Source organism: Panthera onca, chromosome B2 (genome assembly GCF_046562875.1).
Source record: "Panthera onca isolate mPanOnc1 chromosome B2, mPanOnc1 haplotype 2, whole genome shotgun sequence".
NCBI lineage: Eukaryota > Metazoa > Chordata > Mammalia > Carnivora > Felidae > Panthera > Panthera onca.
In genome coordinates, this window is record NC_138343.1 from 131,658,311 (window position 1) to 131,674,715 (window position 16,405).

General features: G+C 38.7%; 1 protein-coding gene across 6 annotated transcripts in view; it reads left to right on the plus strand.

Moving 5' to 3' along the window:
* The window catches only part of ADGB (androglobin), a 167,656-nt gene extending 153,232 nt beyond the window's left edge, over positions 1–14,424 (plus strand). For 5 of the 6 annotated variants that reach the window (XM_060616851.3, XM_060616854.3, XM_060616855.3 and 2 more), the window contains 4 exons: positions 1,303–1,512; positions 7,490–7,580; positions 8,303–8,489; positions 14,100–14,424. In XM_060616851.3, coding sequence (XP_060472834.2) covers positions 1,303–1,512; positions 7,490–7,580; positions 8,303–8,489; positions 14,100–14,285 — 674 coding nt within the window. In that variant the 3' untranslated portion in view covers positions 14,286–14,424. Of the gene's footprint in view, positions 1–1,280; positions 1,513–7,489; positions 7,581–8,302; positions 8,490–14,099 lie in introns of those variants that run through there. The other variant, XM_060616856.3, reaches the window with a different exon arrangement.
* Positions 14,425–16,405: the final 1,981 nt, after the last annotated feature.

Below are 16,405 nucleotides of genomic sequence, written 5' to 3' on the forward strand. Positions count from 1 at the left end.
GAAGTTACTCAGAAAAACTTGGTTAGGTATGGTTAGGAGGGTGGAAAAAGAGAGGAACTGGATTGGATATCAAAGCAGGGGTGGTGTGGGGTAGGGGAATGTGATTCTTGATAAATTAGTCTAACAGGATTCTTTGCTAAAACTAGGATTCGAGCCAAGGACAAGGCCTAGTAGAGAACAAGGTTCCGAGGAGCCTGAACTTGTCCTACAACATACCTGCAGTTAAGGCATAAATATTTATTGTATAGCTTGATGCATTTTTACGTACAGATACACTCAGGAACGACCATTCAGATCAAGATCTAAAACACAAAAATACATACCCAGAGTCTTTCTCTTTCCCTTCCCTCAGCCATTTCCTCCCTCAGGGTAACTCCTTGTCTGACCTCTGTTACCATGTATTGCTTTCGTCTGTTCTTGAACTTCTAATATTTGGACTCAGACAGTATACACTTTAAACTCCTCACTGTTAAGCCGTTCCACTGCTTCTTGTGTCAGGCTTAGTAAGTTGTGTTTTATAAGAGATTTGTCTACTTCATCTAAGTTAAACTTCCTGGAATAAATTTTATTTTGATCTCTTTTTTCTTGATCAGTTTTGCTCTAGGGGTATACCAATTTTATTATTTTTAAATGTACTTATTTCAACATTTCTCCCAGGTTTTGAGCATTAACCTATCATCACCTTTTATTCAAAGAGGAATATAATGTCAATTAAATTATCTGCAATTCATAAATAGGAGGGAAATATCTGTATGCTGTGGAATTGGGGTAGGTTTTACATGGTTTTTCCTAGGCATAAAGATCTAGAAAAGTGAGAGTAGAATTATGGCATGAAGGAAAAACTTTCCTGCTTCACAAGCAATAGCTCTTCTCTGCTCTATTTTAAGATAACTTTAGACAAGTACCTATACACAGGGCTCCCCTCTCCAGAGATGAGAATCCCATTCACATACATTTCTCATACAAGGTAGGTTGTATTTCCTCCAGGGCCCAGGGTAGCAGTGGCCCCAGTGGTTCAGAGATCCCATTTCCATTTGTAATGTCTCACCTCCAAAAAGCCTCTATTCTTATGTAATCTTTTCATATCCTGAGACAGCTTCCGGACACATGGGCTGCCTGCCTGGGCCATCCACAATGTTTTCTGAGGGACCAATGATTGCTGTTTGCTAGTGCTCCTTAGAGGTGACAAATATTTCATGTCTGCTCCAAATCTGTGCTCCCACTAGCCCGGTTACTTTTTGGATATGATTTCATAGAATGCAAGCTTTTTTTTTTTTCAGTAATGCACATGTCATGTTGTAGTTGAAACATCTTCAAGTGCCATAAAAGAGCCAGACGCAAAGGGTTCCATGAGTTCAGAGAGCAAAGATATCCCGCCGTTGGGGAGTATGCTGTGGAAGAAGTGGCAGATGACCAGGGGCTTGAAGGACTGGTCAAAACTGGTGAGCAGCGAAATTGGAGGAACGTCTCCAGCAGGGAAGGAGGAACAGACGGTGCGGAAGGAAAATATCAGTAAGCATTATTCTCATTTGTGAGACAAAGACATACTTGGAAATAAAAATTCTGGAACAGGCACAAACACATGTGATGTCTAGGGTGATAAATGGAAAACTATGTATTTTGGATTTATAGGTCTTCATTTTGCTTGTCAGAGCTGATAATCTGCTCAAGGACCTCATTACTAACCAGTTATCTTAGGGATAGAAGTGGGCCAACAAAAGTAGCAGGTGTATTTTTGTATATTTTTCTGTGTCTACAAATACTAAAAATAAAATTGCAGTGACCACATATGCCATTGTCACTGAACGCAGACGCTTTTTGTTAATCTGTGATATGCTACATGGTAGATTTTCTTTTTACCTTTTATAACAAGTTTTAAATATTTGGATTCTAAAATTCTGGAGGGGAGGAAGTTTCAGTGGTGTACGAGCCACACTAATTTGGTTCATTTCTGTATAATGGAGATTCATATTTATTCACTAAAATGAGTGCAAATCCAGGGCACCTGGGTGGCTCAGCCATTCAAACGTCTGACTCTTGATTTCGGTTAGGTCATGATCTCAGTTTTCCTGAGTTCCAGCCCTGCATTGGGCTCTGTGCTGACAGTGAGGAGCCTGCTTAGGATTCTCTCTCCCGCTCTCTCTGCCCCTTTCTTGTTGGCATGCTCGCTCTCTCAAAATAAATAAATTAACTTTAAAGAAAATAAAAAATAAAATGAATGTAAATCCTCGATTGAAGGTTTTAAGGAGAAAGGTCTTTCCATGCTGGCCTCCATGAGGAAGGATTTCCCCTAAGCAACTCCTGGACTTTCTGTTGGTAAAGGACTTAATGTCCCATATGGTTGAAACAATGAATTGGGCTGCTCATAGGGGGTCCTGAATCCCCTGCTAGTCCCTGAGTTGGAAGCACTACCTATGACTGAGGGGGCTGCAAGGGTCAGCTGGCTCTAAAGTTCTGTGACCCTGGATGTTTGGCCTTTCACATCAAGCTACGTCCTCCAACCATACCTGTATCAGGAGTACAATCTTACTCTTTATGTCCCTACTTATTCAGAACCCAGGCAGGAGAGAAAGATATTTTGGAAGGATGCATCATCAGAAACACCAAAAATGGTTCTCTTCTCCAAATGACTAAACCACTCTGAGAAGCTTAAAATTAAAAACTGTTTAAGGTTAAAACACGTCCTTGAAGTATTTCCATAGGGAAGAAGAAAATTCCAAAGTTCAAAGGGTGTTTTATTATAGTTACAAAAGATTTGATTTTTGAGCCAATATTTTGAAAGCAAGCACTCATTTAATAAATAATAACATACATGACATAACACTAAAGCTTATTAGAATAATATTTCTCATTCTATATGAACATTTAATTTGTAGAGTGGTTTTGCATGTATTATCTCACTAGAGCCTCCATGAGCTAAACAAACCGTATACTGGTATCTCTGTCTCAAAACTGATGTGATTGATAAATGCCTCACCCTAGGGCAGGAAGCCAAAACAGTTTGTAGTGAATCAAACCCTAGTTCTTGGAATTCCGCACGTTGTGATCTCTAACAGAAGGCAAATTTTTCCCCACACTCGATTAGAAACCTGTGGAATGAAAATACAATTAAATTCTGAGGTCAACTGTTTATTTATGTGCTAATAAGGTAACTTTTTAAGTTGCAAAAATTGAATGTAATCATGATTCTTCACACCAGCCTTGGGTACTGTGTCCCACAGGCGTGGTGGAGATTTCATTTATTTTTTAAAGTTGATTTATTTTGAGAGAGAGAGAGAGAGAGAGAGAGAGAGAGAGACAAAGAGTGCATGCACAAGGAAGAGCAGGGAAGAGGCAGAGAGAGAATTCCAAGCAGGCTCTGCACTGCTGACACAGAGCCCGATGAGGGGTAGGAACCCACTAACTGCAAGATCATGACCTGAGCTGAAATCAAGAGTCAGAGGCTGAACCAACTGAGCCACCCAGGCGCCCTGCTTTCACTTTTCACTCTGAGCCCCAGGCCAGTGCTGTGAAGGGCTGCGTCAGTGTCGGCTCTCCTGCTTCTCAGGTCTTCATACTTTTGGCCGGCAGAGTTTCATACCTTTGTACTAAAGTTCACATCCCCATGAAAGAGTGTACTTTGGGGCAGAAAGGAAAGGGCAGGAAACACGGAGGAAGGGTAAATGTGAGCAGGAGTGGACGACTGAGGGCAAAGCAGCCTGTCCTCAAGCAAAATTCCCCCAAAACATTCTTAAATGTGTTTTATTATAATTCTTATTGAATATAAATAATATAACATATGTATAATATAATAATATGAAAATATATATAAAATAAAATATAAATTTAATCACACTACCAAGTAAACTTGAGCCCCTCTCCCTCTGAGAAGAGGGGTGCTTTTGTGTCTCCCGCACATCTTACAACACCGAAACACTGCCATGTACTCCAGGTACTGGGGTAGTAGAAGGAATCCTGTTTGAGAGCCATGGGTCTGGCTGTCCAGCTGTTCTCTGGAACTCTGTATGTTGTTGCCACCTCTGCTGTTGGTGCCTCCGTCATATTGGCCCTCCCTCCTGGGGAAGCATCACCCATAAGAGATTACAGATCCTATGAGAGCTTTGGGTGATCTGGCCTCTACACACCTGGAGATACTTGTGATTCCCAGAAAACTACTTTATTCTTGCCACTGTATATTTTCATGCAATAGGTAACTTAGATGATTTCAGAGGACGTGGAAATGATGTCATTATTTTACTCCTACGCATTCTTCCTCAATACCAAAGCCATCATCAAGGTCAAGAGTATAAACATTGCTTTCAAATGCCCTTTGATCTCTGGGAGCCTCTAGAAAATTCCTCTTCCAGAGGTTGCAGGTGATCTCTGTCTTTATTCCCACATCTTTTGCCAGGCCATCACAATCGCTAGGTCTTAAGGAGAGATTCTCAGACTACCTATGATGAAGTCAGTCCTCTCCCCTAGTCTGCTGGAAGCTGAATCTTTTGAAAAATGTAATAAAATGACCCAGTGATGACCAATTACTATAAAGATATTTCTAAATACATATTCTCACTTTCAGAACTTATCCCATAGAGACTCAGTTTGCAAAGGATGGTACCTACACACACACACACACACACACACACTTTGGGCTGTACTATTTTAGAGGTACAAGACTGTCATAGTACTCTCATACGCTTTTCTGACACAACAGAGTTTTGTAGAACATGAAAGTTAATCCTTTCTGTCCCTTTCCCACACCCTCTTCTGCTTAAATGTATGTTACTTGGCAGGATGTAAGAAAACACAAACATCTAATTAATCAGAAAGTATTTTCTTTCCAGTCAAAGTCAGCAGAGTTGGTGTCTTATAGAAATCACTCATGTTTGAACTGCCAAAAATATACCCAGCATAAGTAGGTATGTTCATAAGAAAAGCAAATGAACTTTAGATACCATAGCAATCACAATGAAAAAAGAAAAACTATTGGCCACTGATTTCTTTTCTTTTTTTTAAATGTTTATTCATTCTTTGGGAGAGAGACAGAGACAGAGAGACAGAGCATGAGCGGGGAAGGGGCAGAGAGACAGGGACACAGAATCGAAAGCAGACTCCAGGCTCTGAGCTGTTAGCACAGAGACCAATCCAGGACTTGAACTCAGGAACCACAAGCTCATGATCTGAGCTGAAGTCAGACACTTAACTGACTGAGCCACCCAGGCACCCCTGGCTACTGGTTTCTAAAAAAAAACATATTGTAAAATGTTAATTCCTCAGGATTGTTTTATTTAATGTTATAAAATAAAAAACTTGATTGAATTTAAGTTTTAATAATGGAGTAGAGTTGAAATATTCTGTTTTCTCACATGGACCATGTCTTTATGTTTTTGAAAAAATGAAAACTTAATTTGGATATTATTTTAAAAATGTTTTTAAAGGTTTACATTAGATTATATTTCTGAATGAGTGATAATTTTTAACAAGTTGTTATACATTAAGCACTTTAACAATATTTCTGAAGGCTATTGCAACCACATGTAAAAAGCAAAATTAGTGGGCATGAGACCTCTTGCATGGATTTGACATATCCTCTCCCAAAAAGCAATAATAAACTGAAAACAATTAATTAAAATACATTTTAGGGGCGCTGGGTGGCTCAGTTGGTTAAGCATCTGACTTCAGCCTAGGTCATGATCTCACTGGTCCCAAGTTTGAGCCCTGTGTTGGGCTCTGTGCTGACAGCTCAGAGCCTGGAGCCTGCTTCAGATTCTGTGTCTCCCTCTCCCTCTCTGCTCCTCCCCCACTCACACTCTGTCTCTCTCTCTCTCAAAAATAAATAAACCTTAAAAAAATTAAAAAAAATTTAAACTCTGAAAGCATACAACTAAATAAAAAAATACGAGATACAAGATTAATATATAAAAACTATTTTTATGTCTACATATTATCAATGAGCAATCAAAAAAGTAAATTAAGACAACTTCATTCACAGTAATGTCAGTAACAAATGTATGGAAATAAATTTAACAAAAGTGCAAGACTTGTCTACTGAAAACTACAAAACATCACTAATAGAAATTTTTAAAAATCTAAAGAGGGAGGCTGTCCATGCTTTGGACTAGAAGACTCACTATAGTAAGATAGCAATTCTCCCCAAATTGATCTATAAATCCAGTATAATCTCTATCAAAATTCTAGTAGACATTTTATAGAATTTAACATCCCGATCTCAAAACTTATTTGGAAATGCAAAAGACCCAGAATGATCAAAATAACTTTGATAAAGAACCAGGGAGGAGGATTTTTACTTCATGATTTCAGAATTTCTTTGAAGCTAACAATAACCAAAACACTACAATTTGACAGTTTCTTTAAAAAGTTAGATGTCATTTTACCATTCCTAGTTACATTGAATATCCAGGAAAGGCAGATCTGTAGAGACAGAGTCCATGGATGTCTGCCCAAGGCTTGAGGTAAGAATGGAGAGGGGATGTAAAAAGCCCAGGAGATCTGCATGGAGAGCGGAAATGTTTTGAGACTGGGTTTTGGCGCTGGTTGTGCAACTCCGTAAACTTACTAAAACATATTGAATTACACTTTTAAAATGGGGGAATTTGATGGCATGTAAATTATACTCCAGAAATTTTTAAACAGGAGATGAAATGTCCTGGGAAGGCTGAATGGTTACTATTTTAGACTCTAAAGTCTCTTGTTTAAGTACCTTCTAGTGGGTACGTATGGGTCCCTGGGGTAGAGATCTCCTGCTAACTTGATTTGCATTCGGTGTATGTTACCCACTCCGCTGGATCTACAAGTTTCTTGAATTAGAGTACTATGTCTTAAGTATTTTTACATTCCACCCCCATAATGCTTATGAGACCTTTCAAGCCTAGACTAAGCGCTTTCAATATTGGGTCACTTAATTTGTTTATAATGAAGTACAGTAGGACTTTTCCTTTTTGTCTCTACTTTCACTTAACTACAGTCATGATAACATTCTGTTACTCTGCTTATAGAGTATATGCACTTTGCCCATCTCCTTCATTTTGCTGTAAGTACAGTAACACCAGCTAGAGGACAAATACGAAATATCATTAAATTTTAATAACATCATATTGAGTCACATTAAAATAAAGTCACATTAAAACAATATTAAATTAGTAAGTCCAATCAGTGTTTTTTTTTTTTTTTAATGTTTATATATTTTTGAGAGAGAGAGAGAGAGAGAGAGAGCAAGTGGCCGAAGGGCAGAGAGAGAGGGAGATACAGAATCTGAAGCAGGCTCCAGTCTCTGAGCTGTCAGCACAGAGCCTGACCCGGGGCTCGAACTTCTGAACTGTGAGATCCTGACCTGAGCCTAAGTTGGATGCTTACCTGACTAAGCCACCCAGATGCCCAAAATGGTGGTTGTTTTTCTTTAACAGAAGATAGTATTTTTAACTAAAATGAGATGTAACTGTCTATTAGTATCTATTCTTTTTTGAAAATCTAGGACTTATTTTTTCAACAGGGCCTCGTTCGCGATCCCCAACAATTTTGGAAATGTCTCCACAACTTATTCGAAAAGCACTAGAATGTGTAGACATAACACAATATGTACGGTAAGTTTTAATAGACACGATTAATGCAAACATCTCTGTTCACAGAATTTTTGATACAGGGATAACCAGTTACTAAACTAGTGAAAATTTGAAATTAAATGCTTAATATATTTTCAGTATATTCAAATTTCTAGATGTACGTGGTTTTACATCTTCCATTTAGCAAATCTTTTATTAAGTCAATCATAAAAGCATTTAAGTATTTTCTTTAACATTTTAGTTTGCAAGTTGATTAAGGGGAGTTGAGCTACAAAAAATTCCCACTAGGTCTGCTGGCATTATTTCAGTAGGTTTAATTTAATTTAATTTAATTTAATTTTTTAGTAGGTTCAATTTTATTAAGAAGAAGACAATAGGATTAATAGAGAGATAGTTACTCAAGCATACTTATAAGTTTGAAAATATTTCAACATTATTTAGCTGCATAAATTAAAAAGAAAGCCTCCAAAATAATCTCATAGTTTCCAACACCAATCCCACGAACACCTTATCAGATGGAGCATCGAATTTTACTGGTATTTCTCTAGAATTGTTTCCTAAAATATTAGTGAACCAGTAAATGGAGCGTGGCCAATCAAAAAATAACAGTGTATTCTTTCTATTGCTAATATTCTATTGGATTCAGTCTACCACACTGGCAAGACGAATTTAAATTATTTGAATTCTAAAGTTCATCGCAGTGTTCCAAAATGATTTATGCATCTCCTGTGATGTCTTTGTAGAAAAACAAGAGACGCTGATCCTGTGCTGCAAACAGAGGATCTGAACCAGCAGCAGGCAATGCAAAAGGCAGAAGAGGTTCACCAGTTCCGACAGTATAGGACCAGAGTACTCAGCATTCGAGACATTGAGCAAGAGGAACAGCTTAAAATAAAGGATAAAATCCTGGAGATGTATGGGGAAATGCGGGTGAGTCTCAACATACACCCATGGGTCAGAGTTGATACATTCTCTTATAATGTTGAAAAGATACCACAGAATCATGTAGGACCTGGGTAGAAAGACATTTTGAAAGTATTTAGTTGTCAGCTCCTCAGAAAAGGTGGAGAATTGGTGAAACACATTTAATTTCACTTACTTCCTTAAACCCCTCCAAGATGCAGTATTGGGAATCTATCCACAAAATAAGAAGGAGAAAGAAGACAATGACCAAATACTTGTGAAGTTGACAGAGAGCTGGATGAAGAACATATTAATAGACTTGAGGCACCCAAACTGTAAGGTGGCAGTAGAAAAGCTCTTAAACAATCAATCCAATTCGCTCCATAGAATCCCTAAAAGGCTCAGCAATTGGTGGCATCAGCCACATGAAGAAATGGACGTGAGGTGGGAGGAAGACAAGACTGTTGGTTTTGCTTGGCTTGAAGCTATTTAAGAAGTAGTTCATTTGCAGATCATCAACTCAATGTTTTGTAGCCAGGTGACTGTCCCTCCACCCTAGCAGAAAACTAAAGTTGCTTTATTTAGACAAGGTCCAAAATGATAAAAGGGGGGGGGGGTGGATTAGCGTAGTGAAGAAGACTAAGTTTAATTAAAAATGGAAGTATCATACAAGTAATGGGAAAATTTGATAAATATATATCGCTGACTTCCACTATAGTGGATAAAGACTTTTTTTTCCCTCCCTCTTTCCTACAACACACACACACACACACACACACACACACACACACACACACTCCCAAAGATACTGATGGCTACAAGACTTTCTAAACGTTTCAGCCACAGTGACATTAGGTTCTCTATGTTGTTTCCAGCACTAGCTGATCTGAGAAATATGCTTCTTTGACACCTTCTCTTGTTTGTCCAATAGGCATCTTAAACCAAACCTCTCCAAATCCATTATTCTATCATTCTTGTCATTTTTGCCCTCTCTTTCATGTCAGCCCGAACATTTCCTCCATCAATATTCCCCACCCAGGAAGGGCAATTGTAGTCTTTCCATTGCTCAGAGTGCAGACTTTGGAGACATCCTTGACTTCTCTTACCTCCCTCATCTAACCCATAATCGACATTTGCCAACATTATCTTGAAAACATATCTCTAATTCAATCACCTTTCATTCTCTCTACCCCTACCACCATAGTCCAAATGGTCTGTGTTTTCTATTCAGAGTGTCCTATTCAGTGTTTTCTATTCTATTGCCATAGCCTCCTGACTGATCTCACTGCTTCCATCATGTCCTTCTACAATGGAATCTCTGTTAGAAGCCAAAATGACTCTAACCATGAGGATAAACTATTTTATCCTGTGGTAACAGACAGCCACAGTGTCTCAGTGGTTTAAGACAGGGGTTGGCAAACTTGTTTTCTATAAAGGGCCAGATAGTAAATATTTTTGCCTTTGCAGACCATATGTTGTATCTACTTAACTCTGCCGTTGTTACCACAAATTCAGTCAAAGATAACGCCTACGTGTGTTTCAATAAATTCTATTTGGAAAACTAGGCAATGAGCCAGATTTTTCCATAGGCCTTTGTTTAGCAACCGCTGGATGAAAACAGTAAAAGAGTATTTCTCCTTGTAGCTACAGGTCCAGTGAAGTTGAGCAGAGGGTCCTTCTCACAGTTACATTTCGTTGTCACATTGCATTGGCCAAAGCTAGTCACATGGTCACATACAACTTCAGTGAAAGAATTAATCTTGCTGACACCGTGATTTCAAATTTCTAGCATCAGTAACCCTGAGACATTAAATTACTGTTCCTTAAGCCACCCAGTCTGTGGCACTTTGTTACGAAAGCCCTAGCATGCTAATACACACTGCAGTGCTACCCTAGGCCTGGAGAACAACTGCAAACCCTTTATGAACTGCGCTGGTGCGGATCATAGTACATCTTTAAAATGGAGAGTGGGACTATCTCACTCCTGTAGTGGCTTCATTTTCCACTAAGAAATAAAGGCTTAACTATGGTGTCTAGAGCTCTCTATAATCTAGTGTCCACTTTCCCCTCTAATCTTTTTCTCTCTGATTCTATATGCTTTCCTTCTTTTGTTTTTTTTTTCCAAACTGACCTCACCTTTCCACTAATAGCCAGACATGTTCCCACCTCTGAGCCTTTGGCTTGCTCCCACCTCTTCCTGGAATATTCTTCCCCTAGACAGCCAAATGGTTTACAGCCTCACTTTCTGCGATATTTCATCTATTGCCATTTTATTAGAGAGATCTTCTCTAAGCTATTATTTTTCAATTAGCATCCTTCAAGATTTGTATACCTGTTTCTGGCCTTATTATTTTCTTTAAAGGATTTACCATGGTTTAGCATGGGAAGGTATGTATTTGATACATATTATTTATAAATATTAGAAGTATTTCTTTATCATATATAAATATATAATATTCATATATAACATATATATGTATATAACATGCACACATTTTAAATATATCTTGTGTAGAATATAGATCATATGTGAACAGGAACTTTGATTCACTGTTGTATACCCCAAACCTGGAAGAGGTGTCTATTTCACAGAAATTTGTTTCAAAAATGAATCAGTGAATCCATAAATGAATGTTAAAATTATGTAAATTCAATTCATATCGTATAGAAAATAGTTTAAATTAAAATATTATAAGACAAAAGGGAAATTCATTATTGCCAACCAGCTAGTTTCTTTCTGTGTTTAAAAGACAAGAAGATGCAGTAGATGGGAAGGCCATAAGGGAAGACATATCAACTGGGATGGTTTTTAATTCAGATCTCATTCTTTAAGTGTGAGGTACAAAAATCCTAGTTTTGATTGAAGCTATCTTAATAGAAACATCGTCAGCACGACATTTCTCATCAGATGGGAGAAAAGCATGCCTATCCTCAAGAGGTTACGGATATATATTAAACTTACTTTACACTAAACCCTTTAGATGATTTTTTCTTTCTTCTTAATATGGCACCACTATCATCTCATGCAGTAGGTTTAGTAAAGCCGATTTTATTGTGGTAGATACAGTGCTTTGCTTCCACCCAAAACGTGGAGAAGAGCCTGGTTCTGACATTTAGCTCTTCTGCAGTCTCCACTCAACTTCTGCAAGTTGCAAAACCAGGCAAAATTTCTTGAAGAATTCAGCAATGAAGACAAAACAGTTACTCTAGAAGATTCTCTTCTGGTTAGCATCAGTTCGTTCATCCTTCTGTTTTTAATTGTATCATTCTTGAAACAGGAAACCGTCAACAGGTTGAACCATAATTGTACCCATACTATCAGAAACGCAAGTGAAATGAGAAAGCCAAAGCCTCTTCATAAACCTACATTGGCCCTTAGTTATCACTGCTTTATTTGTGAACGTTTTCAGGGAAGCCATTTCTAGACATTTCTAGAATGTTGCCATTAAGTCAGTCATTAATAGGTCATTAACTCAGTTCTTGCCTATAGCTTTGAAAATTACCCTTTTTGTGGCAGGGGTGGGGGGGTGGGGAGGGCCTGGGTGGCTCAGTCAGTTAAGCATCCAACTTCGGCTCAGGTCCTAAGGTCCTAAGGTCCTTTTTTTGTTGAAAAAAAAGAAAAGTGGAACACTACGAGAACACAGTGATTCAGAAGAGATACTGGCTGGAGTAAAGGCCCCGGGGGAGTGAACACTTGGTCTTGGTGCGTTAGAGGCAGGACAGCAAGGAGGTCTGTGCCCCTGGAGGAGAGTGAGCCAGGGGTAGATGAGTGGGAGGGGAGGTCAGAAAGGAACTGGGGGGAAGTGGACAGACAAGGTAATCACATAGGGCTTGCAAAAGACTGGAAGGACATTAGCGTTTATTCGGAAGGATGTATGGAACCACAACAGGGTTCTAAAGAGCAGAGGGGTAACATGATCTGACTTCCATTTTACTTTTTATTTTTTAATGTTTATTTATTTTTGAGAGAGAGACAAAGACAGGGACATGTGCGCTCATGCACACACACATGAGTGGGGGAGGGGCAGAGAGAGAGGGAGACACAGAACTTGAAATAGGTTCTGTCAGCACAAACCCCGGCACGAGGCTCGAACTGACGAACCGTGAGATGATGACCTGAGCCGCAGGTGGACACTTAAACAACTGAGCCACCCAGGCGCCCCTGGACTTCTGTTTTAAAAGGAGTACTCTGAATATTGTGTGGAAAACAAGCAAGTATGGAATGGGGCACATGTAACAGCAGATAAATCTGTGAGGAGGCGGATGCATTGGACACATAACAGTGGTTCACACCAAGTTGCAGAGTGGAGGTAGTGAAAAGCAATTGAATATTGTATATATTTTGAAAGTAGACTCAGGATTTTCTGATGGATTCTTGGTATATTATAAGAGAAAGTGAAGAGTCAGGAAATACTCTGAGGTTTTCACTTAAACAACTGATAGGGTTGAGAGGCCATCAAATCTGATGGTTTGAGAGGAAAGAAAGATTTCAGTTTGGGACATTTTTTGATATATGTATTGGACCAAAAAAAAAAGCATTCTTGGGGCATCTGGGTGGCTCGGTTGGTTAAGCGTCTGACTCTCGGTTTCGACTCAGGTCATTATCTCATGATTCATGAGTTCAAGCATCACATTGAGCTCCAGGTTGACAGTGTAGGGCCTGCTTGGGATTCTCTCTCTCCCTCCCTCTCTCTCTGCCCCTCTCCTGCTCATGCTCTCTCTCAAAATAAACAAACTTAAAAAAACAAAATTCTTGGATATCTATTACAGTCACATGGAGATGCTGAATAGAAATTACATATATAGTTCCGGAATTTGGAAGAGAGGTTTGGGCTGGAGATTAAAAAATTTGGGGGACCCATCAGTAGAGAAATGAATTTAAAGCAATGGGGCTAGATAAAATCAGCAAGGAAAGAGGCCTAAGATCTAAGATGTGGCCATCCCCTCATTTAGAGATGAAGGAATAAAAAGAGAGAGAGAGAGAGAGAGAGAGAGAGAGAGAGAGAGAGATGAAGGGGAAAAGGAGAAATCAGCAAAGGCAACTGATACAGAGCAGCTAGTGAAGTAGAAGAAACGTCAGTGGGATGTATTGTCCAGAAAACCAAGTGAATCAATTGATCCCGGTGGTGAGAGTAGAGGTGAGTAAGAATGGGAACCAGATGTGATTTCAGATTCAGTTTGGTGTCCTTGAATGAAAGCCAAACTGACAATAAGAAAGGTAGCCAGTGAGCTAGGTGATATTATTTGAAAGTTCTTCAAATATAGCTCAGACACGTTTCATTGGGACTAGAACAATGTGGGAAACTAGTAACTTAGCACAATTCCTGTGAGGGACACAATGAGCTGCATGTTTTATAGATTATATTTGAACGCATACCTATCTCTTCACCTTTCTCTCTTTTCTCCTACTGATGCTTTTATTCCCCGTTCCGTTAAAATCTCTTGTACCCCTTTGTTGCCTTCTCGTGTTTCATGTATTGATAGACATTTGAGACCATAACCTAATTTTCATCTGGCCTCAGTAATTTGCCACATGAATCTATGGGCATAAGGGAGGGATAAAGGGATTGCTTTCAAAAAAAATTTTTCTCTCTTTATCAGTAAACCTTAATTGCTTGAGGTTTTGTTTTGGAATAGGACTCCTTAGATGAAGCCCGGCAGAAGATCTTCAGTGTCCGGGAAGAGTATAGAAAGAAGTTGCTGGAAGCTGAGCGCCTAAGATTGGAAGCTCTGGCTGCGGAGGAAGCAGCAAGTTGGGCGGAGACAGAAAAGAAGACGCTGCTTCCTGACACACGGGAAAAGAAGAAAGGAAAGAAGAAGTAACCAGAAGGAGCCCAAAACTCACCTTCTTCTGAAGAGGAAAATCCCTTTATTTGTTTATTTTTTTTTTTTTAGTGATCTATAACCTTTCCTGTTGATAAGGTATTAGGCCAATAGAAAATAGAAGTTTTCCTTCTCAGAACTGGTTTCTGCATTTTATGGTTCATTTGCTGTTGTTGTTGTTTTCCCAGAAACCTATTGTTTGAGTAATCGTTAGAGTTTAGGTCTCTCTAATTTCAATAAAAATTGCCTCAACATATTTAGAATGCAATAAAATGTACGTGTCTCCCTCTGAATTGCTGCATTTTCAGCAAGTAGTAAAACAAGATCAGAAATGGGCTAACAGGATTGCGTTTGAAAAAATTCAACGATGAGGAAAACAGCCACGGTTCTTCCAGGAAATTTTGTTTCTAACTTGAAAGACTTTAAAATATTGTTAAAATATGCTTCAGTCTTGTGCTTTTTTTTTTTTTTTTTTTTTTTTTTTAAACTGAACTTCCATAAACTTCCTTCATTGGGCAAAATCTGTTGTGGGTTAAGCTCACAGCAGTTAAGCGTGAATTCTGAATCCTCACAGGTCAGGTCACCCAGACTTAGGGAATGTGATCGCAGACACATCCCTTGTCACGTGTCGCAGCCTCGTGTTTTGTGTAAGACCCAGAACATGTTCTTGTACACCAGTTATAGAAAACTGCAGTGAGTGCATTCACCGAGGCACGTGATAGGAAATGAACTGCTCCCAAAAGCACACTTTGAATTCATGACTTTCTCAGATGAAAACTCCCAACAGTATTTTTTAATCAGTCATAGCTTTTCCACCTTGATAGGTGTTCTTCCTTTTTTCATTTATTTAAATCTTTAGTATTAAAATGTTCAGCTCTCTCTCTATACATATATATGCAGTTTTATTTAAATGTGCAAGCACATGCATTTTCTCTCTATTATTCTTTGCCTAAACTCTCCTTCATGACCCTATGCTCTGCCAGCCCCACGAAATAATACATGATAACAACCTGGTATAAATGTTTCCATGTTTGTCATTCATCTCATATAATCATCCATCAATATTTTATATTATATCATGGCCTATTTTTACAAAATGGCATTTTATTTTACATGCTTCACCATATCTTGATTTTTCTCCCCAAGCAATACAAAACCTCTTTGAGACAAAAGCAATTCATTCTGTTTTAAAACCTTTTTTTAACGTTTATTTGCTTATTTTTGAGAGAGAGCATGAGTGAGGGAGGGACAGAGAGTGGGAGACAGAGGACTCTTCTGCGCTGACATCAGTGAACCCAATGCAGGGCTCAAACCCACGAACCGTGAGATCATGACCTGAGCCAAAGTTGGACGCTCGACTGACTGAGCGACCCAGGTGGCCCAGTAATTCATTCTTTTTGATTGTTGTGAAATATTCCCTGGCACAAATATAATCGACTCAGCTAATTCTTCTTTGAAGGATATTTACTTTGCTTCCAGATCTTTTCCATACAAGAAAAAGTGGTAAAAACATAAAAGAGGTGGCAAGGTGGTAGATTTAACAAATTATTTCCTAATAAATAAAAAGAAACATAACGCCTGTCCTTTAAAAGGGAGGAAAAAGGAAGTCAATTATTTTGTAATAAGGCATTATACATATTACTATATAAAAGGTCAGAGTGACTACACTGGAAATACATGGGACACAGGACACGAGGTGCAATGTTCATTCCTATGCTTGGAATCACTGACAACACAGCTGATACAAATGCACGCAGACTGACTTACAGGGGGTTTGTAATTGTCACTCAAATTTTTGGAATGGGGTTGCCATTGGTGATACATTTTCCAAAATGGTGAACAAGCTTGGCAAATTCTCAAAGACAACCATGCCCTTAGTGTATGCAACTGCTGCATCTGTGAAATATTCAGTGAACTTTAAATCTGTGCAAAAAATACCTTTGCTTTATGTATCTTACAGAATTAGGTTCTCGGGTCATTATCTTACCTTTAGACTATGTGAATGATGGGCCATTCAAATCATATAGAGGTAAGAGAATTCTCTGTTGTATGTGACTCTTTCAAATGCTGAGGGATAGCTAACATCCTCAGCCTTCAATCAGTAAATAGCAGTAATTCTC